The sequence below is a fragment of the Loxodonta africana genome, chromosome 21 (genome assembly GCF_030014295.1).
Source record: "Loxodonta africana isolate mLoxAfr1 chromosome 21, mLoxAfr1.hap2, whole genome shotgun sequence".
Taxonomy (NCBI): Eukaryota; Metazoa; Chordata; class Mammalia; order Proboscidea; family Elephantidae; genus Loxodonta; species Loxodonta africana.
Window position 1 is genome coordinate 67,427,557 of NC_087362.1, and position 26,352 is coordinate 67,453,908.

At 44.1% G+C, this 26,352-nt stretch overlaps 1 protein-coding gene across 1 annotated transcript in view; it reads right to left on the reverse strand.

Annotated features, from left to right (window-relative positions):
• Positions 1-746: 746 nt before the first annotated feature.
• The window catches only part of WTIP (WT1 interacting protein), a 31,460-nt gene continuing 5,854 nt past the window's right edge, over positions 747-26,352 (reverse strand). Inside the window, exons 2-8 of the mRNA XM_010596156.2 lie at positions 25,679-25,780; positions 7,562-7,629; positions 7,338-7,400; positions 7,055-7,185; positions 6,211-6,262; positions 5,438-5,506; positions 747-2,429 (exon numbers count right to left, since the gene is read on the reverse strand). Of these exons, the coding sequence (XP_010594458.2) occupies positions 2,289-2,429; positions 5,438-5,506; positions 6,211-6,262; positions 7,055-7,185; positions 7,338-7,400; positions 7,562-7,629; positions 25,679-25,780 (626 nt within the window). The 3' untranslated portion in view covers positions 747-2,288. The remainder of the gene's footprint in view (positions 2,430-5,437; positions 5,507-6,210; positions 6,263-7,054; positions 7,186-7,337; positions 7,401-7,561; positions 7,630-25,678; positions 25,781-26,352) is intronic.

Sequence of the window (26,352 nt, forward strand, 5' to 3'; positions counted from 1 at the left end):
TATTACAGTACCACTGTTTTCAGTACCTGATGAACTACAACCAGACTTCCCAGCCCACCAGTGGGCCACCCAGCTTCAGCCCTCAGCCCAGCTAGACCCCACTGGCTGCCACCTCTCCTGCTGTCCCCTCCTGTACATCCCATTAGACAGGCCTGGGGAACTGCTCTTATTCCCAGGGCCTCACTCCCCTGACTGGATGATCCTACAAGCAGTTAGAACCCATTTTTAATAGAGGGGGAGTTCCTGGGTGGTCCAAATGGTTAAAACACTTAGCTGCTAACTGAAAGGCTAGAGTTTCCAGTCCACCCAGAGAGGCCTCGTAAGAAAGGACGGGCAGCCCACGTCTGAAAAACCAGCCACTGAAAACCCTGTGAAGACAGTTCCACTCTGACGCACTCAGGGTCACCATGATTAGACGTCGATTCAATAGCAACTGGTACAGGTTCTAATGGAGGGTAGAAGGCAGGCCAAGAGTGGCAGCCCAGACGAAGCGGTTCAGGCTCTCACAGAACAAATGAACTCAAGTCAAAAGATTCCGTGAACACCACTGTGATGGTTTATGAACGGGCCTCTCGCTGCAGGAGCCACCCACAAATGCAAACCCAACTCACCAATGAAAAGTCCAAGCCTCCCAAAGCTGACATGTTTTACAGAGAAACTAATCCACATTTCCCCAATCTGTATTTCATCGGGTCACACAAACAAAGCCCCACACTACTCTCTGAAGTCTGAAAGGCAGACACACATTTTGAGATTTTAGAGGAATTTATACAAAAATACTTCAACGACAAATGTTTTCACCACCTGAAAACTAGCCACGTGATATACACATCGGACACTGGTGAGTTTCCTGTAATTTTTTTTTTTTTTAAAGAAATAACAACCTTGGCCTAGGCTCTTAGAAGAAAACTATATTCTTTTAAAGAAAATGAAAATATTCTCAAAGGCAAAACTTAATTTAAGTCAAATCATATCCTTTTGTTATGGAGTCAGATACAGTGTGCACAAACAGGTGTTTTCCCTGAAACCTGGGCAGGGCGCCCCCCTCATGACCGCTCTTCACCGAGACCTGTGGCTGGAATCCTGAACCAGGAGGTTCTTTTCTGGTGAAGGATGGAGGGAGGAGGAGGGAAGCATTTTTCAAGCCAGGAGCCAGGGATGGGGAAAATAGAGCAGGATGTGTGGCTGAAAATAACCATTAAGAGTCCCCGGGCCAAACCTCACAGTGACCACAATGGCCACAGGCAGGGCACAGCCTTTGCAGACCCCACTTCCCACCCTCTCCTGTGGCTCCACCCCCAAAAAAAGCACCCTTCCCACCCACCAGCAGGCAAGGCATTTAGAAGACACACAAACACACGTGCCCTCTGCCAACTTCCGCCTTCCAGGCCACACCCTGCCCTGCGGAGCCTTCTTGGAGGGGTCTCGGCCTCTTCTGAACCAGGGACATTGGTTCCAGGCCCAAGGCAGCCTGCTGTACCCCAGCGCCTCTGAGAGGCCAGTCCAGGCACCTGTACCCGAGGCCTTGGGGCACAGGGGGTCCCAGAAGGGAAAGCCAGTGATGGGGTGGAGTGGAAGGCAGCAGCCTGAGGAGGCACAGACGGTGAATAAATACAAGTAGCAGATGCTGCGGGGGGCCGGCCCCTACGGATGGGAGCTCGGTGGGGACTAGGGGATGTGGTGGGATGGAACCACGCATGGCAGCCCAGCCCACCCTGACAACACTCCAAGGCTAGCCTGCAGCCACCCAACCTGCCCCCTACCCCCAGTGGCATCACTAAGGTTGGTGTCACCCAGTGCAGTAACTCATGGTGTCACACACCCCCATGGACCACCTCCCGTTGCAGACCATGGAGAAGGGGCAGGGGCCACATAATCCCTGCAGGAAAGCCACTTGTAGGGGTGTCAAGGGAGTTAGCCATATGGCTGGAAAAGAAGCCAGGTGTACCCGTGGCCCACCCATGCACAATCTCCTGCTGCGTTAGCATCCTAGGTGGCAGGTGGGCTGACTGGTGGGCTCCGGGCACCCTGCCCAGCAGCAGGAGTGATGCTTCCGGCCAGTGAATCGTCCCAGCAGAGTAGTGCCAAAACACGACTGAAGCAGCATGGGCTTTCTGGAGCAGCTCATATCCCGCATAGTTTGGTCTTGGATGTATCTCTGGACCATGCAGTGTCACCACCTCTGACAGCGTCACCTGGTGTGGTCTGTACCCCCTCCTTGTGGCCCCCCAGTGACACCACTGCACCCCACTCCCAGACACAGCCCAGGTGGGGCTCCAGGCCCCTGCTCAGAGCTCCGTGACATGCACAGCAGGCGATGGAAGTGGGCCAGGCTGGAGGCGCCGCAGGTGGCAGCGGCGACACAGCAGGTGGCCCTCGAGCGGATAGCAGCGGTGTCCATCCTCGCCACTCAGCTGCAGCCCACAGTCCTGAGGAAGAACAAGCAGGAATCCAGCGTAAGGGGAGGGCACATCAGGGCACATAAGAAGTCATGGGGGAAGACTCGGGCTGTTACTCTTTGAGGGGGAGGACCCACGGGATTTGAGATGCTTCTTAGACGTCCAAGTGGAGACACTGAGAGAGGAGGTAGCTGAATACAAATCTGCAGTCTGGACAGAGGGCCCCAGGCACATGTGGACGTCAGCACACCGAAAGCTTCAAGGACAAAAGATTACTACATTTCCCAGGGAGGGAAGGTAACTGAAAAAGAGAAAATGACAAAGTGCCGAGCCTTGGAGCGTTCGTCAGACATTAAGAGATGGAAAGAAGGGGAAAAACTGAGCAAAGGAGCCTTTTGGGGAAAATGAAAGCAAAGAAAACCAAAAATGGGTGGTTGTAAGGGCAAAGTGAAGAAAGTATGTCACGGAGGAACAGGTCAGCTTGTGGGAAAGCTGAGTGGTCAGGAAGGTGACAACTGAGAACTGTCTGACGGATTCTGCCAGAAGGGATGTGGTGAACTTGGCAAGTGTGGGGCAAATTCCTGAGCAGAGAGGCCTCAAGAAATTGGGTAGACTGGAAGCAGACATCACATATACGAGGAGGATCCTACTTTGTGTCCCTTATCTTATCATTTTACCTTTGCAGTATTTTTTGATAGTTAATTTTCTCTGTTTGACAAGTGATTTTATCCTTATCTGACCTTTGTAAATAACTCACAGAAAGTGTGAAGGGCAGCCACAGAGGACATGTCATCAGAATCCCCGTGCACCTGGCAAGACCAGCTGGACAACTTTCCTTCCTTCCTTTGTTCCCGCGCTGCCCCTAGGTGGCTCTCTGGTCACACTCGCTGCCTCTGTGGCTGAAGCCTGCTTGCAGCTTTAACACTTGTTACCCAAAGATCCTGAGGACCAGCCCCACCCCACTCATCACAGGTAACAGAGCTGGGCTGCCACATGGCATCGTGGCCTCATGTCCATCCACAGGTCACTGACTGAGCCCTGCTATTAACCGCTGCACACCACAGAAGGGAGGGCAGAGGAGGCCTGGAGACCCCAGTTCCCATTCACTAGCCTCCCAGGGGGCCAGAGCACCTGGTCTCACAGCCCCCACGGTTGTGGCTCAGAAAGGCTCAGGCGAAGTCTGTCCAGGATGGGATTCCCTCAAGGAGTCTGTCTCCCTCTGTGGACCAACTGCTAGCACCTGAGGCCATGCTCTTTAACTCTCAACATCACCATTTCACCAAGGCTCACGCTCAGCAATTGCAAGGGGAAGCTGCAGTCCCTAGGACAACACGATACCCTGAGAGCAAGCTAAGGGTTACTGATGCCCTGTTACCGAGTCTCCCATCCACTTGCCCTGTCCAAGGGGAACCATAGCCCCCTGCAGACCATGCCTGCTCCTGAGCCTTCTCCTCAGCCCAACAGGATTTCCCATCGGGCCCCTTGCCTCCTTCCCCATAGATCCATGATTCCTATTGAAGATTCCTCAGGGATGCACCCTCCTGCTCTTCCCTGGGGCTCTGTAATCAGAAGAGCCCCTCCTGGTTTTCTTCCTACTTCTTATTCACTCCTTCTCAGCCTCCCTTTGCAGTTGCTTTGCCTCTAGACATTCCTTAAATACTGGTGCTCCAAGGGCTACCCTGAGTCCCTGCCTCTTCCTCTACAAGTCTCCCTGGAAGATCTCCTTAATCCCCTGGCTTCAGCTGCCATCTATGTGTCATGGTGGGACTCCTGCTTCTGGCCCTGATTGGACTACAGGACTGGATTAGCCCACCCACCTTCAACAACTAAAAGTCAGAGGAAAATACGCACACAAAACAATGATGTTCAGACAGCGGACAGCAGACAAGGTTAGTGATCACCAAGAGAGAGGGAACAAATGAGGTGCGCCCAACGATCACCCTAACTTACTGCCTAGAGAGTTTCCAGGCTGCAAGAAACTTTACCGTTGGAGGAACCCGGAGCCCAGTGGTCTCCCTGAGTTGAGAAGTCAAGGCGACCAGAATTCACAGGGCAGGGTATCAGAGAGAAGAAAGCTATATGTCAATGACTCCTAAACTCCTATACCAGTAGTCCAGATTCTTTGGGCTCCAGAACATCTGCCTACTGGACATCTCTACTCAGATGTCTCCAGCTACTGAAAATGAGAGCATCTTAATCCCCTTCCTCCTCTCTCCCTGCCTCTCTCCTGGATTCCTGAAAGATGCCTCCCAACCCTCAAAACCCATATCCTTTTACTCAGCAAATCCACTCCCTTCTACTGCCTAACCAGCGCTTAAATCAATCCACTTCCCTGAGCCCAGGATCACAGCCTGACTCAGCCTATCAGCCCCGGCCAGAACACAGAGCTCTTACCACATCATGTCTTCAGGGAGCCCCCAAACCCTATGTCTTGTACCTCTGATTTATTCTCTGCATTGGCAGTGACTGCCCTTTCTAAAGCCCAAATCCAATCTGATCATCCCTGTCTTATTATTCTCCATTACCCTCAGGATAAGTCCACACTCCATAGCTCATGTGGCCTTTTGTCACCAGCTCCTGCGACCCTGAACCACACACTTACCTTGGCACCTAAGCACATTCTGCTTTCACTGCCTGGGAATGCCCTTCTCCCTCTCTCAATGGCTAACTCTTATTCATCCTTCAACTCTTAGCTTGGGTATCACCTCCTTCAGAAAGTCTGCCCTGATTTTCCAAGGCTTCCTTAATAGGACCAATCACAGCGTGTGGGTATTTCCTGAGTATTCATCTCTTCCATGCCAGTAGGGACTATCTTATTCTCCATTACATCCCCAGCACCCACACGCTGTAAACACTCAGTGAATATGTGACTGAATAAAAAACAGGGAGAAAGAAGAGGCTGACGGCAGGGGAAAGACAAGTAGAATGGGGTAGAAGCCATAAAAGAGGAGATGGGCCCACAGAACTCCTAGGGAGAAGGAGACCAGTGTGGGAGGCAGTCCTCCAGCCACCAGACTTCCAGGAGGACCCAGGCTCACCTCACAGTGATAACATTCCACGTGGTAGTCTCTGTCCATAGACACCACCCGGATGGTTGTCTCGCAGCCCTGGAGAGATAGGGTTTGTCAAGGCTGAGGAAGCTCTGCGTAGGAACATACCTACCCAACCTGCTGGTGTCTCAGTGGATGTGCACCCATGCCTGTATGAGCACTGACACGGTGGTTCTGTGGGGGCTGGAAAAGACATCAGTGGGTCCCCGTGAATGGACGTGCACGTTCCTTGGGCACCCTCCCATAGCTGCAGCCAACAGCACGCACAGGTGTCACGGAGAGCCGTCGCTGGTGTGAATGTGGGTGAGCATGTGTGTACATGTTATTTTCACTTCTTTGGAGTCAGGAAAGACCACTGCTGGTCCTGCTTCCCCAGGCATACCAGCCTGGGATGAAGCTGGCACACAGGATGACCCAGTGCCTGCGAGAGCCGCACCACCCAGGGCTCTCTCCTGCACAATCCGCCTCCTTTTGTCTCCCCCACAATCCTCAGCCTGCAGAGCCAGCCAGACCTGGGGAGCAGCCTCTACGTCAATGGAGAATGGAGCTGAGAGCGGCAGTGGGCAGCCAAGCAGTGGGGGCCACCATTTCCCTCTAACACCTGCCAGGGGACAACACTCAGTCCTCAGCCCTGAGGAAAATGGGGCAGGAGCATTCCTCATCCCTCCCACTGGCTCCAGACCTGGGGCAGACCTGGGCAGGACTGGGCAGATACCATGCTGGACCAGGCACCTGCCCATCTCCAGGTGAGTGGTTCCTACCTGTGCAGGGAGGATAGGACGGGCACAGGAAGCACATTTTGGTGCAAAAACCCTGGAGGAATAAAGGAAACCAGAAGTCACCAGCTGAGTGACCAGAGGACAAGGGCACAAGGGCATGTCCACCCACAGTAGTCCCATGAAACGGCCCAAGCATCAAGCCCTCTTTCCCTTGAGGTCAGAGCAGCTTCTGCCATGCCTTCTCAGCACTGGCCTTCGATCTGGCTTCACAACTCACCTCCACCCCATCATCTTTTCCAGAATGGCTTCGGCTTCTCTGCCCTCTCTCTCCTGCTTCCTGTGAGTTTCCTGCCCCCTAATGAGACCCCTGCAAAGCCTGGCTCCAACCTGAGCACCAGAGGGCTATGCCCCATCACCAACCCCATGCACAGGACAAGAACTCTGACAACCCTGGAGCCACAACAAGTGAGAATGGCTTGGCTGCCCACATGGGTAACAGGCAGGAGAAAAGCTCTGCAGAGGCCCCAAGCCCTCAACCCAGGTGGAAGAAGCCTTGCCTGGCCCTGGGAGCAGAGGGATGGATGCTGGGAGGGCAGCTAGTAGAGTCCCTACCACTGCGAGATGGGGAGCATGCAAGAAAAAGAGAAAGGAGAAGAAAGAAATGGCTGGTGGCTGAACCAGCTGAGAGAGAGCTGAAGGCAGAGATGCGTGCCCTGCCCCAACCACAGAGGTATCACAGGGGAAGACCAGAAGTGCCTCCATTTGTGCTTCCTAGAAACTACGAAGAACGGAAGGGTATGGGCAGGCAGGCTGGCCAGAAAAATGCTTCAAGAGGAGGAGAGGAGTCAGCAAGGGTCCCACCTGCTCCACAGTGCCAGCTACTCACGTGTGATAGTCTCTGACACAGTAGATGTTGTTCTCCACATCCACGGTGAAGGGCACCCCGTCCAGGCACTCGTTACACACAGAGCACCGGAAGCAGCCTGGGTGGTAGGACTTCCCAAGGGCCTGGAGGATCTGAGGGTGGGAGGCACTGAAGGGTCAATGCAGGTGGAAGAGGCTCTGGGCTGAGCCCCTGGCAGGTCTGGAACAGGTGAAAGGATGGGGTCCTCAGACTCCACCCAGGTCAGAGGGGTAGTGGCTCCAGGAGGCTGGGGGTAGGTTCTCACCATCTCCATGATGAGGTGTCCGCACACACTACATTTGTCAGCCGTTTGCTGGAACCCGGAGTACTGAAAGGGGACAGAAGATCCAGGATGTCAGATGACAAAGGGCCACTGATTTCCCAGCCAGCATCTGCCTTCTGCCCTCAGGTATCCACGTGAATCGGAAGGAAGGACCCGCACCTCGGGCCCCCCTCGTGGCACAAGCCAGGGGCACACCTCTGACTCACCAGAAAGTCCTCCTGGCAGTATACTTTCTCACCCACGTTGTAGAATGCCTTCCCTCGAAGTCGTCTCCCTGAAAGAAGGGGATCAAAATGGCGGTCACTGGGCTGCTGGAGACCAGGATGGGGGTTCCCTGCTTCCACTTCTCAGCACCCTCCTCCAGCAGATAAGCAGTGGGATTACAGGTGAATTTTTAAATTTCCCTTCAAGGCTGTATTGTTATAATAACAATATTTCAGAAAAAAATTAAACAGAATCCGTTGTTGTCTGAACTACTGTAAAAGGCTGTCAAAGCAAATGTATGAAGAACTATTTTTCAAATGTAAATTGCTGTTTTGATTAATCAAAATACATTCACCTCAAGTTTGGCTGAATTCAGAGTAGATTTTTAAGGATGAATGTTCTTAGTCCACGAACACTGGAAGTACAACTTTTATCATCTGAAGAAGCCTAATATTAAAAAGTGAGGCAGCGGTGGTTCTCGCCTTCCACGCAAGAGACCCCGGGTGGATTCCTCCCCAATACACCTCATATGCAGCTATCACCCATCTGTCGGTGGAGGCTTGTGTCTTGCTGTAATGCTGAACAGGTTTCAGCAGAGCTTCCAGACTAAGACAGACTAGGAAGAAGGACCTTACAATCTACTTTTGAAAATCAGCCAATGAAAACCCCATGGATCACAACTGTCCAATTTGCAACTGATCACGGGGATGATGCAGGACTGAGCGACATTTCATTCCACTGTGCATGGGGTTGCCGTGCGTCAAGGGCCAACTCCACCAGCAGCCACAATATTAAAGAGGTATTCCTCTCAAAACAACAGCAACACCAGATGGAGCAGCGAGCTGTTCGGGGCATTCCCATTAGAGTCAAGAGAAAGATAAGAATGCAAAACTAGGAATAAGAGGGAACTTCCTCAACCTAATAAATGGCATCTATGAAAAATCTACAACTAACATCCCACTTAGTGGTGAAATATTAAATGTTTCCCCCCTAAGATTCAACATTATACTATAGGTTCTAGACTGTGCAATAAGACAGATAAATAAAAGGCATAAAAATTGGAAAGAAAGAAGTAAAAAACTATCTTTAATCACAGATGACATGATTTTGTTATGCAGAAAATCACAACCCAAAAACAACAAAAAAACTAAATCCACTGCTGTGGAGTCAATTTCAACTCATAGTGACCCTACAGAACGGAGCTGAACTGCCCCGTAGGGTTTCCCAGGCCGCAAATCTTTATAGAAGCAGACTGCCCCATCTTTCTCCCACATAGCAGCTGGTGGGTTCAAACCGCTGACCTTTTTGTTAGCAGCCGAACACTTTAACCACTGCGCCACCAGGGCTCCCTAGAAAATCACAAGGAATCTAGGAAAAAAAAAAAAAAACTACTAGAACTAATAAGTGAGTTTGGCAAGGTTGCAAGATATAAGGTCAGCATATAAAAACCAACTGTATTTCTTTAAACCAGCAATAAACAACTAGAAAATGAATTTAGAATTTTTACAATTGCATTTATAATAGCATCCAAAAGAAAAAAAAAATATTCCGGGATAAATTTAGTGAAAGATGTGTAAGACCATATCCAGAAAACTACCAAACTTTGCTGAGAGAAAAAGACGACCTACACAGATATACTGTTGTTGGCAGACTCCATGGGGCCACTCCCATTTCTGTACATCTTACAAGCAGGGGACTCGCAGCTTTCATTTCAGTCTATCTCTTCAAGGGTGTTTGTAGAGCAAACTTCCTTGGAAGACAAAGATAATTATCTCCCTCTGGAGCAATGAGTAGGTTTATTTGCTGAATCTCTCCTTCTAGGACAAGGATCTGAGAGGTTTGCTGGCAACCCACTATAAAAGACTAAGGCTCCCCAAGCACAGGATTCCTCAGTTGGGACATACAGCCCTGCGCGTGCTGCATTCACCTGGGCCAATCTGCACCACCCCTGTGAGACTTTCGGGACAAGAGAAACTGATGCAAACGTGACACTCAGGACGCTTACACTGCCGCGAGTCTCTAAGCTCGGAGGCTCACGTCTTCAGTCACCATCCATGAAACTGCAGCGGGTTAATTCTCAGCTGGCAAGTAGGCTGAAATCTCAGACCTGCACAAGAATGTTCATAGCACAACCCAGTATCTATGAGTTAAAAGGATAAACTGTGGGATATTCATAAACAAGTGATCTACAGATACATGCGAAATCCCAACAAAAGCATGCTCAGCAAAAGAAACTGCAAAAATTACAAAAGAAATTACAAAACAATACATACTATGTGACTGCATTTATATAAAGTTATATAACAGACAAAACTAATCTACGGCGGTAGAAATCAGAACAATGGCTGCTAGTGGGCAGGTGTGGTGGGAAAGCCATGCGGGTTACCTGAGAAAGGGCAACACGGAGAAGTTCCTGGGGCATTTAAATTTTTCTATGTCTTGTTAGGGGTGTGAATTGCATGAATTTATACATTTGTGAAAACTCTTTGAACTGTACACTTCAGGCCTGTTCACTGTACTGTTTGTAAATTATATTCAATTTAAGAAAAAAAAAAAGAGAGACCTGGGACATCTTGTGCCAGAGGTAAAGAATTGCTGAAAGAAGGATAGGGACATGTCAAAAGGGCTGAATAAGCAAATCTTACAACGGGCTGTATGGCATGATTAAAATGGTTAACCCCAGACCTAAATTCAAACTCCATTTTGAATTAAGCTGCAACTAGGTTTGAAGCCTGCCTCTGCCATTCTTCAAAGCCAATTTGGTCCCTTGTAAAAATTTTGACTGTGATACAAAGAGTACAGAGATCTGGGCCTTAGCTTATGTAAATCTTGCTAACTTAACTGCTCTCAGGCAATTCATAGAGAGAATGCCTAGGCTCAAACTCACTCATCCTAGCTAGACGGCCATGTTTACATTTTGAAAGACTTCAGGTTGGAGTTGATCTAATCTCCTTCCTGACCAATAACAACTTTTACATTTCAAGGACTTTGACTAAGGTGACTGTCTTAGTTATCTAGGGCTGCTTTAACAAAAATACCACAAGTGGATGGCTTTAACAAAGAGAAATTTATTTTCTCACAGCCTAGTAGGTTACAAGTCCAAATTCAGGGTGTCAGCTCCGGGGGAATGCTTTCTCTCTCTGTTGGCTCTAGAGGAAGGTCCTTGTCCTCAATCTTCCCCTGGTTGAGGAGCTTCTCAGGTGCAGGGACTCCGTGTCAAAGGATGCACTCTGCTCCTGGTGATGCTCTCTTGGTGGTATGAGGTCCCCAACTCTCTGCTTGCTTCCCTTTACTTTTATCTCTTGAGAGATAAAGGGTGGTGCAGGCCACACCCCAGGGAAACTCCCTTTACATTGGATCAGGGATGCGACCTGGTAAGAGTGTTACAATCTCACTCTAATCCTTTTAATGTAGCATTACAATCACAAAATGGAGGGTAACCACAGAATACTGGGAATCATGGCCTAACCAAGTTGATACACACGTTTGGGGGGACATAATTCAATCCATGCCAGTGACCTGACCTACAATCAATCACTAAACCCTCATGTCAAGAACGTTTACACAACTGAGTCCAGAACAACTAGATGGTGCCCAGCTATCACCACCGATTGCTCTGACAGGTTTCAAAATAGAAGGTCCCAGACAGAGCAGGAGAAAAATGTAGAACGAAATTCAAACTCACAAAAAAAAAAAAGACCAGACTTCCCCAAGAATACGGCCCCCGGACACACTTTTAACTTGGTACTGAAGTCACTCCTGAAGTTCACCCTTCAGTGAAAGATTAGACAAGCGTATAAAAGAAACAGTAACACGTGTAGTTAAACCATGTATACGAGACTAAATGGGCACACCAGCCCAAAGGAAAGATGAGAAGGCAGGAAGGGACAGGAAAACTGGATGAATAAAAATGGGGAACCCGAGGTTTGAGAAGGGGAGAGTGTTGATACATTGCAGGGTTGGCGACCAATGTCACAAAACAATCCGTGTATTGTTTAATGAGAAACTAATTTGCTCTGTAAACCTTAACCTAAAACACAATTAAAAAAAAGAACCTGTACACAGCTTGCTTTAGAAATATTGCTTTAGTCAATTTGTATTGGGAAATAAGAAACTAATGTTGGGCTATAAATTGATGTTCGCAAAGTTTGTAGTTTGACAACCCCTTGTAAATCTTCCTTCCTTCCCCTGCACCACCCCTCCTTGATGTAAAACCTTTTGCCTTTGTTGCTCTGCCTAATAAATACCTCACTGCTCTCCCTGAAAGTTGGAACACACGCTGCAGCCTCTTGTTTGAGTGCCTTGTAGTTTCTCCATTTTGCAAAATGCCTTTATTTTTCATCCTTCAATAAAATCCTTTGGTTTTTATTTCTAGCAAAGTGTAAGCCTGGAGTATAAGACATTTTGGCACCCAGCGTGGGCCTGAAGGTGACTTTACCTCTCCAATAACCAGGACAGTGAGAAGTCGGAGGCTTGGCACCCAAATAGGCCTCTTGGGCCTGTATGCTTTCACGGGACCCTGGGAGTTGCAGCAGGTAAATGCCTCTTGGGTCCAAGCCCTGCTTACTTTGCATAGAGGCTCCCCAACTCTTGTTAAAGGATTTGTATTCCTCTTTCTTTTCTGTTCTTTTAAACGGAGTATAAGTTCCTTTGGTTTTAGCTACCTCACGGTCATTGGTTACAGACCTCAGAACCTTGAAAAGCCACATTCCAAAGCCTAGCTAGTAGTACTTTGTCAGGGATATTAGCTGGTTCTGAGAAACTAAAAGCTCTGATCATTGTTTAAAAAGCTTCCAAAGCTAACCTTAGGATGCCTTTGGGAATATGGGAAATGCCAAATCTAAGAGCAATTCTGAGCCTCCTCTGGGAACTCCTGCTTACTTTATGAATAAGCATTATGGTTCTTCGTCATGTTTATTTTTGTCTGCTTGGCAAGACTTAACCTGAGACAGTTTGGATGTGTGGCCACTTTGGGGAACTTTTGAACTTTCTCAGTTAAATTTTCTGCACAGCAAGTTAGAGAAAAAGGGATCCCAGATTAAGAAATTTCAATGGAATGTTTTTTGTGATTGGAATTTCGAGGTCTGTAAAAGACATCAGCACAATAAAATAATTTCTCTGCAAAAATCTGTTTCCAAATTGTCTAATCAGAATAAAGAACTGCAGAATACAATTTCTGAATTGAGCAAAATAAAAAAATTAGAAAGGCAGAGCTCTGTTACGCTTACAACCTCCACTGCAGTGCCTCTGCCCTCCCTCCCCCGCCAACAGCCTCTTCTCTGTTTCCTCCTCTGCTTCTTTGTCCCTCTGAAAACTTTCTGTCTGAACTACCTTTCTTCTCAGAAGAAGCTACTACAGATTCAAAGCCAGAAAACATAAGACCAAAGATTCCAAAACTAGACAGATCAAAGTCGAGAAGCCCTATTCCTGAATGCCTTTAAAATTCACCTTGCAGAATCTGGAATGGGCACCAGAGAAAATCCAAAGAACACTGTTATTTCTTTCATTCCTTGGACACATACCAAACTGCCAAAGATTTTCTAAATTTACATGAGGATCCTCATAAATTCGCTAAATGATTCAAGGTCCTTATTGATGCTTATCAGCCCAGATTGGCTGATTTGTATCCATTAGTCCATATGTTAATTGGCCCTAGGGAAGCCAAACTGTGGTTAAAAAAAAAGTTAGAATGTGCTAAATGGAAAGATCCCTGAAGTTATTTAGCTTTGAATACAGCCAAAATGGCAGAAACCCTTCTCACACGAGCCCGAGCTAAGGGTAATGATTTACATGAAGCAATCAATCCTTAAGGCCTTTCCTCTGACAACGGACTGGACAAAAGTTTATTCTTGTATACAAGGCAAAGATGAAAATGCCTATGATTATCAATTCCGATTATTCCAGAAGTTGTTGGAACACTCTGGGTTGAACCTTTCAGATGAGGGAATGAAGGAGCCCCTTAATGCAATATTTATTTCTGGCTTCAAACCTAAAATTTCAGCATTAGTAAAAAGACATCGTTTTGATTAGAAGGCCGCTCCCACTATGGAATTGGTTACATTAGCCCATGAGCTTAACCAAACTTTAGAAACAAAGCAGGCTGTGCAGGCTAACAAATTAAATAAATTAATGTCCCTTCAGTTACAGCAGCTGCAAGGGCCCACTCAGAAAAAGTTTTAAACCCTCCAGTGGACCTAAAACTTGTCCCTGCCACTATTGCAAAAAATCTGGCCACTGAAAAAATGAATTTTTTAAATTGAAGAATAAACAAAGTTTCCACCCCAACCATTCCTTCATCTCTTGATTCAGAATGAAGGGGCTCCAGGGACAAAACAGGGACTTTTCCTACGGTAGCTCTAAACCCTCTAGGAGAAACAACTATATACATTAATGGGGAACCTTGTCAATTTTTAATTGATACATGAGCTACGCTCTCAGTGATTAATCCCACGTGCCTACAAAAGACCCTGCCCTGGAGTATGAAAACTTCTAAAATCGTGGGAGTTACTAATAAAGAAAAAACATTGTATCACTCTCACCCTGTGCCTAACTCTCTTGGCCCAAGAGAGGATTTACATCCCTTTTAACTAAATTCTGAAGCTCCTGTTGATTTAACAAGGAGAGATATTTTATCTAAATGGAATTGCCATTTACAATTTAATGAAAAGGAGGAAATATTACTAATCTTACCTGACACTAAGAATTTATAGATGACATTCAAAAGAAAGAGGCTATCTGCCACATACAAGGCCTTACTATGCCTCTTCAAAATTCTGCTCCAAAAGACACTTTTCCCCCTGAAGTTGTTTCTCAGGTCCCCAAAACTTTGTGGGCCATGAGTTCTACAGGTGTTGGCAGAGTTCTGTCCACTGAACCTATTAAAATTCAAGTGGACACCTCTAAGCCCTTGCCCAAGATTCCCCAGTACCCACTCAAATGAGAAGCAAAGGAAGGAATAACTCCTATAATACAGCATTTTCTTTCTAAAGGTGTAATCGTTCCTACACCAGTCCTTGTAACACTCCTAACCCTCCAGTTAAAAACCTCATGGTTCAGATTGGCAGTCTGTTCAGGACTTACATGAAATAAACTGCATTGTTAGTCCTAGGTACCCCATTGTCCCTAATCCCCATCTATTACTTTCCAACGTTCCCCATGATGCAGCATTCTTTACAGTTATAGACCTTTGTAGTGTATTTTTTCAGCATTCCTGTCGAACCCAAAAGTCAATATCTGTTCATTGTTACTTGGGAAAATCAACAATTTACTTGGAATGTTATGCCTCAGGCTTTCACAGAGGCTCCCAGTTATTTTTCTCAAAATTTGCGTGCAGATTTGCAACCTCTGCAATTTCCAAATAAATCTACCTTGTTACAATATGTAGATGATTTGCTTATGTGTTCCACCTCTCAGCAGGCTTGCCTGGAGGTCAGCAGAGCCTTGCTAAAACATTTAGCCCTTGGTGGATATAAAGTTTTCAAGAAAGAAACTGCAATTAGGTCAGCCTTCTGTCAAATACTTAGGTCATTTAATCTCTGCAGAAGGCGTTTCTATTGATCCCAAAAGAAGCTATTGCAGCTTTTCCTTTGCCTAAAACAAATAATTAAGAGGTTTTCTAGGACTTTATGGTTATAGCTAAGGCTGGATTCCTAACTTCTCTCTCATGGCACAGCCTTTATATAAACACTCAAAAACCTCTGAACCTGATCCATTCTATATTACCCTGAAAGATTATGAGGTGATAACTAAAACAAGCTCTGATTAACATGCCCACTTTGAAATTCCCTACCGTTGGGACTCTGCACTTCTCGTACATGAAGTTTCTAGTAATGCACATTCTTACACAGAAACACGGGGGACAGAATAGGCCTGTGGATTGCTATAGCCTGCAGCTGGACTCTATGGCCAGACCCTACCCCCCTTGCCTTAGGATGGTGGCCACTATAGCAAAAATGGAAAAAACTGCAGATTTAGTTTTGAGGAAACTTTTAAATATGTATGTACCCCACGCTGTATCTGCATTGCTTAATTCTGCTTTAACCCAATATCTGGCTACCAGCAGACTCACTTCTTATGAGGTCCTTCTCCTGGTAGCCTCTAACATTAAATTACATATGGTAGCTACTTGAAACCCAGCTACCCTTCTCCCTGGAACCATGATGGCACAGTGGTTAAGAGATGTGGCTGCTAACCAAAAGGCAGGCAGTTCGAATCTACCAACCATTCCTTGGAAATCCTATAGGGCAGTTCTACTCTGTCCTATAGGATCGCTATGAGTTAGAATTGATGCAACGGCAACAGCAACAAATACTCTTCTTCCTACAGCTGATAAAGATGACTGTCCTTCCCATGACTGTTTAGTTTAGACTTAACCAAGGAGCTTCTGACTCCTCATAGTGATTTAAAAAAACTCCTTTGACAAGCCCTGCTATTACGTTATCTGTAGACGGCTCTTATTTGAAACCAACTCCTAGCTCTCAGTATCAGGCTGGTCACAGTGTTACAACTTCTACTGAAGCCCTTGAAAGCCAGCCTCTCAGTATCAGGCTGGTCACAGTGCTACAACTTCTACTGAAGCCCTTGAAAGCCAGCCTCTCCCTAAGGCCACCTAAACTCAACAAGCTGAACTTACTGCTCTTCCCAGAGCATGTAAACTTGCCAAAGGAAAGTCTTAACTATTTTTACAGAGTGCAAATATGCATTTGGAGTTAATCATGATCTTGCACTAGTATGGAAACAAAGAGATTTTTTTAACCTCTTCTGGTTACGTTACTAAAAGTGAGGCTTTAGTAGCAGATCTATTCGATGCCTAGTTGCTCCCTTCTGAAATCACTGTAATTAAAATACAAGCACAGCAGCCAAAGGAAGTGCCCCAAATTGGGGAAATAATCTTGCTGATGCAGCTCTAAACAAGCTGCTTCCTGAGTTATTGTTGCCCCGGTTTTAGCAAAAAAGTGTGTAGAAGGGCCTTTGGAAGAACCTAAAGAGAACTATTTTCACGAAACAACTAGTACATTTGCACCCACCAAGAGAACCTTTTAAAAAACATCAGCAATTGGCTCGATCTAATGAAACTGAAACATGGAAAAAGTCAGGCTGTTATCAAGACCCTGACACTAAGCTATTGTTAGGACTTAATGCCAAAATTATTCTTCCTAAACTTTTACACATCCCTATAATGAGGACTCCACATAAGAATACTCATCTGGGGAGAGATAAAATGATTGAAGTCTTAAAAAAATACAGGTGGGGAAAATTTTCTGAGGCAGCTGTGCATGTGGCCACCCGCTGCTCTATCTGTCCCCATTATAATCCTGGGAAACTTAAGACTTCCCCTGGACAATACCCTTTGCCTTCTAGGCCTATGCTCAAATGGCAGTTAGCTTTTATTCAGCTTCCACCTTTGAATGGCTATAAATATGTGTTAGTAATGATTTGTAAATTTTCACATTGGGTAGAAGCTTTTCCCTGCACATGGGCCGCTACTTCTTTTGTAGCAAAGAAGCTCCTGGAAAACATAATACCGACTTGGGGAGCACCAAAAATTCTTTGCAGTGGTTGGAGAGCTCATTTCACTGGACAAATTATTCAAGAACAATGCCAAGTTTTCCCCATATAACAGAGATTAACTGTCCTTATCACCCACAGTCCTCTGGGCTTGTAGGAAGAACTAATGGTATAATAAAAACTCAATTGCTAAGCTTTCTGAGTCCTTAGGTTTGTCTTGGACTAAAGTCTTCCCTTTAAATTTTAGAAGCACTCCTTTCAGATCTTATAAACATACTCCTTATGAAATAGTTACTGGAAGGCCCATGATCCTTGTCTACATTGCCTCTACCAACCCTAATTTAGTACAGCCTGAACTATTAAAATATTGTCAATCTTTAATTCAATACTCTAAGAAATATATTTCACAAATTAAAGTGGCATTGGAGAAGCAGAAACCTGGTTCTCCTCCCCTAGTTAATATTACGCCATAAGATTATGTTTATTGGAAAAGGCACCAACTAAAATGTTCTTTAGAACCCCACTGGAAGGAGACTTATCTTGTCCTTTTAACTAACCCATGTGCAGCTACACTAGAAGCAATTAACTGTTGGATTCATTTATCACAGTTAAAGAAAGCTAAAGCACCTATTTGGACTTGCCAGCCAGTCAGAGATTTGAAACTCAGACTGAAGCAGTGCCCCAATGACCAGAAGCATGCAGCTTCAAAGCCAAGCCACTGACTTCAAAATCGCAGAGCAAGATTACATGCAAGTTGCTGAAATCTATGAACTCTGGTTCTTAACTGTTGGTATTTTAATAGTCTTAACTATTTTCACTCACTTGTGGAACTATTTCTTAGCAGCTTTAGTAATTATTGGATGGCTTTAATTTTAACCCACGAGTTAAATCTTTTTATTCCTTATACCAGTAAATGAAATTGTAACACTTGGTTAATGCTTATACCTTTTGAATCAGTTTTATTTTACCTACTTGGGTTCATCTCTCAGTGAATTGCTAGAAAAAGGGTGTGCTTTTTACTCATTAATTTTTGTTTGCTTTAATATATTACTTTAGCTAACCTTTTCTCCATTATGAAGTTTATAGCAATTTTCCTTTCTGTTATAACCATCACTGATGCCTACAAAGACAATGCCTTTATCTAATTAGCTCAATCATTTGCCAGCACCAGGAATTTAACAGCATGTTGAGTATGTCACTCTGTCCCACGGTCCACATAGGATCATACTGATCTAAAGCTGTGCCAGTTTTAGATATAAGTTCAGGCCTTCCTTTACTACTAATTTTGAAAAAACATTTAAATAAGCTATCTGTGTCAAATTATGCCTACCCCCAGAATTATTCTCTTATCCAGCAGCTCCCTGCTTTATTCTTACCTGTGCCTAATCAGAATGTATTACTTCTTCTGCACATTGTGACCTTTTCATTAACGATGCTCAATAGTATAACTTAATAGCAGATAACTGTTTTAGAAATAATCTAAATCTCCAGTTTGTGCTCAACTCCAGAATTCCCTAGAATTCGAAGAATTATCCACTTGTGATGACTGACTAACTGCAGACTGGCTTTAGAGAGTCAAATCAATGCATTCCATTTCCTATATTCAAACCAGGGCAGGAATGCTATGCATCCCATCTGGATATGTCTTTTTATGTGGAGGATCGCTTATTTAAGAAATAAGTCCAACAACTCACCTTATACTTGGGCTTTGCAATATTTAAATGGTTGGAATGTGACAGATTAATGTACCTTAGGGACCTCAGGCATTCCCATGAGCATCCATTCATACAATGACAGCTTACTATAAAACGATGACATAAAAATTAATACTCATATAGAAGAGAGAACCCGTCATTTCACACAACCTTTTTTTCATAGCTAATTATCCAGGAGGGGGATGATCCTTCTTATGCACTACTATATGGTTTGGGATTGGGCAGTTAGAACTGCCTATTCACAATCTATCTGTCACTATAGCCCAAATTTCTGATAGTGTTGCTGAGGGAATGACAGCTCAACAAAAATCTTTAGAATCCTTGGTAAAAGGTATGCTGGACGACAGAATTGCCTTAGAGTTTCCTTTAGCTCAGCAAGGAGGGGTTTGTGCTATCACCAATACTTGTTGCTGCTTATGGATAAATACTTCTGGAGGAGAACAAGCCACCTCTAAAATATGCCAAAAGGCCTCCTGTTACACACCGTTGCTGCCATGATCATTCCTTCTTTCTTTGATATTTTTATCTGGTTACCCCAAAGCATCGAGTCTGGGACAATCCTTTCTGCTAGCCTGTCTCCTTTTTCTAATCATTGTAATTGTCACAATAGGGCTTGTTAAATGTATAATGCACTGTTTCCCATTGCCACAGCCAACCCTCAAGGCATATAGCCACGTGATGAATTATATATTTGGAAGAAAATACTGATTTTGCTGATGAAAAGGAAGTTTAGTTCTAGGATCAAACCCTTTTAAAATTGCCAAGGTGTTCCCCTAATATGGCTTTGTTTGCAACACTTACTCCAACCAGAGACTAATACACCCTGAAGACAAGATCTGAAACAATGGCAGGTGAAATCGGATGGTGCCCAGCTACTAGAATGTAGCATCTGAGAACTTAAAGGCTCATACAGAGCAGTCATCCCAGAGACTCCAAGACTTTGCAGAAGACAAGCAACTCCAACGTAGATAATACCTTAAGTGATCTGTGTCCCCTAGTGGCAGCTTGATCAAAAGGTGGAAAATAAGCAAACCTTAAAACTGGGGCTGCTTGGCAAGATTAAAATGGTTAATCCCAGACCTAAACTGAAATTCCATTTTGGATTAAGATGTGAGTAGGTTTGAAGTCTGCCTCTGTCCTTCTACAAAGACGATTTGGCCTCTTGTAAAAGTTTTGACAGTTTGTGACACAAAGAGTGCAGAGATCCGGGCCTTAGCTTATGTAAATAATCTTGCTATCTCAACTGCTCTCAGACAATTCATTGAGTGAATGCCTAGAGTCTAATTCACTCCCTCCTAGCCAGATGAGCAATGTTTACATTTCAAAAGACTTCAAGTTGGAGTTGATCTAATCTCCTTCCTAACCAAATGGTCAACTTTTGTATTTCAAGGACTTTGACTAATGTTCACCTGGCCTACAATCAATCACTAAACCCCCACATCAGGAATGTTACACATAACTCAAAAAGAAAGACCAGACTTGCTGGCCTGACAGAGACTGGAGAAACCCTGGTGAAAGACCCCTGGACACACTTTCAGCTCAGTAATAAAGTAACTCCTGAGGTTCACCCTTCAGCCAAAGATTGGACAGGCCCATAAAACAAAATGAGACTAAAGGGGCACACCAGCCCAGGGCACGGACTAGGAAGCAGGAGGGAACAGAAAAGCTGGTAATAGAGAACCCAAGGTTGAGAAGGGAGAGTGTTGACATGTGGATGGGTTGTTAACCAATGTCATAGAACAATGTGTATATTGACTGTTTAATAAGAAACTAGTATGTTCTCTAAACCGTCATCTAAAGTACAATAAAAAATTTAAAAAAGAAAAAAAAGAATGTTATACAGCTTGCTCTAGAAATATTGTTTAGTCTATTTGTATCAGGAAATAAGAAATTAATGTCAGGCTAGAAACTAATGTTAGGAAAGTTTGTAGTTTGACAATCTATTGTAAATTTTCCTTCCTTTCCCTATACCCGTCCTTGATGTAAAATCATTTGCCTTTGTTGGTCTGCCTGATAAATACCTCACTGACCTGGTGGCACAGTGGTTAATAGCTTGGCTGCTACCCAAAAGATTGACAGTTTGAATCCACCAGCCACTCCATGGAAACCCTATGGAGCAGTTCTACTCTGTCCTATAGGGTCAGTATGAGTCGGAATCAACTCTGTGTCAGTGGGTTTGCTCTCCCTGAAAGATGGAACACACACTGAAACCTCCGGTTTGAGTACCACGTGTTTCTCTATTTCATGAAATGCCTTTATTGTTCATCCTTCAATAAAATTCTTTTGCTTTTATTTCTAGCAAAGTGTAAGCCTGGCATTTCTCTAAGACAGGGCACTGGAGAAAACTTGAAGGGAACTTCATCTGGCCAAATTTGAGACAATGTGTGCATCAGAAAGAATAACGACAATATTGCAATACTTGGCATGAATAAAAGTCCACAATAAAAAAAGAAAAAATACATTTGCCCCACTGAAGTTTAAAACTATTTTTTTATAAAAACCTTAAAAACATTCCCTGGGGAAATGCACCCTCAACACAGACCTCAATAAATGCCCAAAGACAGACTTCCACAATCAAAAATTATGAAACACGTGAGGAAACAAGGTACCATGACCAAGAGTCAACATGAACAATAACGAACAGAAGTCGGACTTCAAAAGACGTCAGATCTTGGCATAATTAGACACAGAATACAGAATGGGTACATTTAACATGCGTATAACAGACATCCAAAACATGAGAAAAAAGCAAGAGATTATAAAAACACAAAAATTCTTGGACAGGACATAAAGAGCAATAACTGTAAACAACAACAACAAAAAAAGATGATAAACTGGACTTCATTAGAACTTCCTTTCATTAAAAGACACCATTAAGAAAGCGACGAAGCAAGACACAGGTTGGGAAAAGGTATTCACAATACATATATCAAACCAAGGACTTTCATCCAGGCTATATAAAGAGCTCCTATAAATCAGTAAGAAAAAGTCAAACGAACTAATTTAAATATGGGCAAAAAAATTCAACAGGCACTTTACAAACAAAGATATTCAAACGGTCAGTAAGCAGACGAGAAGGTGTAAGAGTCATCACCACTCATCAGGGAAATCAAATTAAAACCACATTAAGATAGCGCTCCACCCCATCAAAAAAAATGGCTAAAATGAAAAAGATTGACAATGCTAGGTGTTGATGGGAATCAGGAAAAACTAGAACTCTCATACATTGCCAGTGCAGTTATAAACTGGTTCATCTACTCTGGTAAACTGCTTAGCAGTTCAACAAATGCTGTTATGGTTTGTTTTACTACTTTCTCTATACTGCCTTTAAATGAGTTTTTTTTTTTTTTTCAATGTATTCGAATTTTGTTAATCCTTTCTTTAATGCTTGAAAATTTTTATGAAAAAAAAATTCTTTCTTGTAGATATGCTTCTAAATTTATTTCTAAAAATTCCAAGTTTTGCCTTACACTTCAAATCTTTAATCCACTTGGAACTAATCTCATTTTTTAAATATGGATAGCCAATTTTCCCAGAACCATCTGCAATACCACCTCTACTACCTACCAAGTTTCCAAGTATATATGGGTCTGTTTCTGGACTCTCCATTCTGTTTTACTAGTCTATTGGTCTGTCTTTGCACCAATACCACATGAAATTAATTAATGTAACTCTACAATAGGTATTGATATCTGGTAGTGGAAGTTCCCCAACTTGCTCTTCTTCTTCTAGAGCACCTTCACTATTCTTGGCCCCTTGCTCACCCATTAAAAGCTTTAGAATTAGCTTGTCAAATTCATGAAAATCTACATAATTGAAATTGCAATTAATTCATAGATCAAATTTGAGAAGAACTGACGTTATCTACATTATTGAATCTACCTATCCGTGAACATGGTACATTTTCTTCTGTTAGTTGTACTGACTAGGACCTCTAGGATAATGTTCAATAGAAGACAGGATTGTAGGCATTATTGCCTTTTCCTCATTTTACAGTAATTTTTTCTCATATTTCACAATACAGTGTGATGTTAGAACAGATTTTTGGTAACCAAACTTTATTAGGCTTAGAAAGTTCCCTTCTTTTCCTAGTGTGCTAAGAATTTTCATTATGAATAAATGTTAAATTTTATTATTTTTTCTGCATCTATTGAGATGATTAGATTTTTTTTCCTTTAATCTATTAACGCAATGAATTATGTTATTAAGTTTTCTAAAGTTAATCTACCCCTAGTATTCTTTAGATAAATTCAACTTGGTCATGACGTATTATCTTGATTATACTCTGTTGAATTCAGTTCCAGAGAAAAAAAGAAGGGAGGAAATCAAATAAATAGCACAAGAAAAACTTCCAGAACTAGGGGCAAGTGTCCAGTTTGAAAAGGCTCTGTGAGCATCCAGCACAACCAATGACAAAAAGCCTACACCAAATATAAACAGAATATCCTAAGCTAGGCTGCTTCCTTGCATAACTTCAGGGCTGCCATTCTCATTGTATCTACGTAAATGGTGCCTCTGGAACTGTGCAATACACAGAAACTCCCAGAAGCTATAACGGAAACAGTATCCAGGATTTGTGAACATGACAGTCCTCTTCCTGAGAGTTACCAAAGAGAAAAAACAGATCACACACAAAAATGAGAATCAGAATGACATCAGAATTTAACAGCAACACTAGCTGCTGGAAGATAAAACTATGACTTCAAATTTCTACATGAACATTATTTCCAACTTGGATTTCTATTCCCAAATAATAAATTAAGTGTGAGAATAGAACAAATGCATTTTAGACATACTAGAATTCAGAAAATTTACCTCCAATGTGTCCTTTCTTATATAACTACAATAAAATGATGAAATCCATGATGGAGACACTTTTGGTTCTTCACAGCATTGATTCCTCCCTTCTTCTCCCAATTTTGTTCAGTATCCAAGCTTACCTCACATAGCCTGGTATGCTTCAGGGAAACCTGACTTTACCCCATATCCAGGGGTAGACTCGATTAGTATAATTTCTCCTTCCTCACCACAATATTGGTTCAGGGACTCAGGCAAGTCAGTCAATCAAATCACGGCACTTCCCTCAGCCACAGATATTGGTTCAGGAAAGGGTGTATGAGATAATTTGGGCCAGTGAGATACATGGAGAAGTTTTCTGGGTACTTTCTGAAAAAGTTTTCTTACTCCAAGACAGTGACCAGAAGAGATGCCCCATATTTCTCCAGACCAGTGGTGTGCCAGTGGAAGTCTCAAGCTACCTTGGACATTTCATGAGAGGAGTTGCCCTAAGGATAAAGCCAAATCCAAGGAAAACCTGATGAAGGGAATCACAGGGCCTGAGCCATGAGATCAATCTCATCCTGAAGCAAACCCAATCTCTGGGCTCCCAGTTGACTGAGCAAAGAAATATTCTTTGCATTTAAGCCTCCTCTCTATTACCTGCCACTGAGGGCTTCTAGGTACTTGTGGCTCCAAGTCAGAGTGTATACAGAGGAAGGTGAACAATGAGTGCTCCAGTGGAGTTTAGGGGACAACTGGCTCAGAGTGGGGAGGGGCCAGGGGCTCCCAGTGGGAACTCAGGAGAATGCCTGATATAATGGAGCACTTGGGGAAAAAAAAGAAAAAAAAAAACAACTAAAGATACAATAAAGTAAGACAATACAAAGGGTAAATAAAGATGGGGGGATTAACTCCAGGAAAAGTAAGACTAGAAACAAGGGGATGTAATTACAGTATGAGTCTTGGCTCCTCAGCGAATAATATTCACGTAGTCACAGTCAAGTATACTTGGTTTATTGACTTAACCAAAACTAGTGATATGACAACACTGGGAAGATGGAAGGGGGGAAGGAGCAGCAAAGGTAAGTAGATTATGTCTAAAATTGATTCACTGAAGAAACATCAGTGTATGCCTTCCTCTAAGAAAAGAAATTGGTGTACCTGGATGGCCCAAATGGTTAAGCGCTCAGCTACTAGCAGAAAAGTGGGTGGTTTGAATCCACCCAGAGGCGCCTCAGAAGACAGGCCTGGTGATCTGCTTCCGAAAGGTCACATCCTAGAAAACCCTACAGAGCAGTTCTACTCTGCACACATGGGGTCACCGTGAATCAAAATCAACTCAGTGGCAACCAACAACAACAACAACGCTAGAAGAAACTGCTAAAAATGTAATAAGTGACTGCCTCTGGGGAATGGAATTAGAAGTGGAAAGATAAGTCTCTTTTACAATAAGCTTTTCGGGGCTATTTGAGTTAAAGCTGCATTTATAAAATAAAACATTAAAATGTTTAGTGTAAATTAATAAAAGATGCCTGCTTAGGGGCAAGGTCTAAGAGAAAAACCAAGGAAAATCAAGAGCGCAGATTTATTGGGGTGGTTAGATTATAATTGCTTTTTTCTTTTTATAATTCTGTCCAAATTAAATAACATTTATAATTTATATCACTTATAAATTATAATTCATAGTGTGCATAAAATTAGAAGAAAAAATAAATGGAAAAAGAATTACAGGAAAAAGGAAGATTAGTCCCAAGTCCAGGAGGGTTGGAGGCCCCTCCCTGGCTCCAGATCTTTCCTCCCAAGCATCAAGGAGACACTGGTATCCCGCCCGGAAGAGGCTCCAAAGCTGAGGGCAGGGGCCAGCTGTTCCCTATGGCCAACAGCCAATGAAAAGCTCCTCGCTGGCTCCATGCCTCCCTCCCCAGGGCAACAGATCTCCCCAGGGGCTCTGGGTCTCCAAAGCAGGCCAGGTCCATAGGGGAAAGTCCCCAACTCATCTGCATGGGAAGACTGCGACCAGTCTCCACCTCCCAGCCTGGGCCAGAGCTAGATGGTCCATGTACCTGGGGCTTAGGTCTCTGTCCAAGATGCAAGTGGGCAGAGGGAGAAGTTACCTACCACAAGAGTCGCAGATGAAGCAGTCCGTGTGATACAGGCTCCCCATCGCCTGGCACGCCTGCCTTGCTCCGTAGATACCAAGCCCACACTTAATGCAAATGCCTATGGGAAAAGAGGCAGGAGAGAGCAGTGGTTAGCGCCATGGACTGGGAGTCAGATGGACATGCATCCAACTCCGAGTTCGGATGCCGACCACCTTCTGACCTGGGCAGGTTAACTTGCCGAGGCCTCCAACGCTCAGTTACACAGGACTAACATGGGATAATTAGAGTCTGTTGCTGTTGTTTTGAGGAGTCAAAAAGCTTAGGAGAGCACCTGGCACTGAGTCAGAGCTGACACTGTCCTCACTATTGCCATTATTATAATAGATATACACCTAAAAAGTCATTCTAAGCCCCTTCACCTATGACCTGCTCTTGGACTATGGGAAAATCCTTTCTTCTATGAATCAAATCCTATTCTGCAAAATGAAAACACACATTTTCTGATACAAAGAATTAAGATCACACAGGTACACTCCAGGACAGAATCACCAACCCTCCCCAGCCACTTTCTTCCCCTGTACCAGAACCAAAAACCACACCCATTGCCGTCGAGTTGATACCAACTCATAGTGACCCTACAGGACAGAGTAGAACTCCCCATAGGGTTTCCAAGGAGTGGCTGGTGGATTC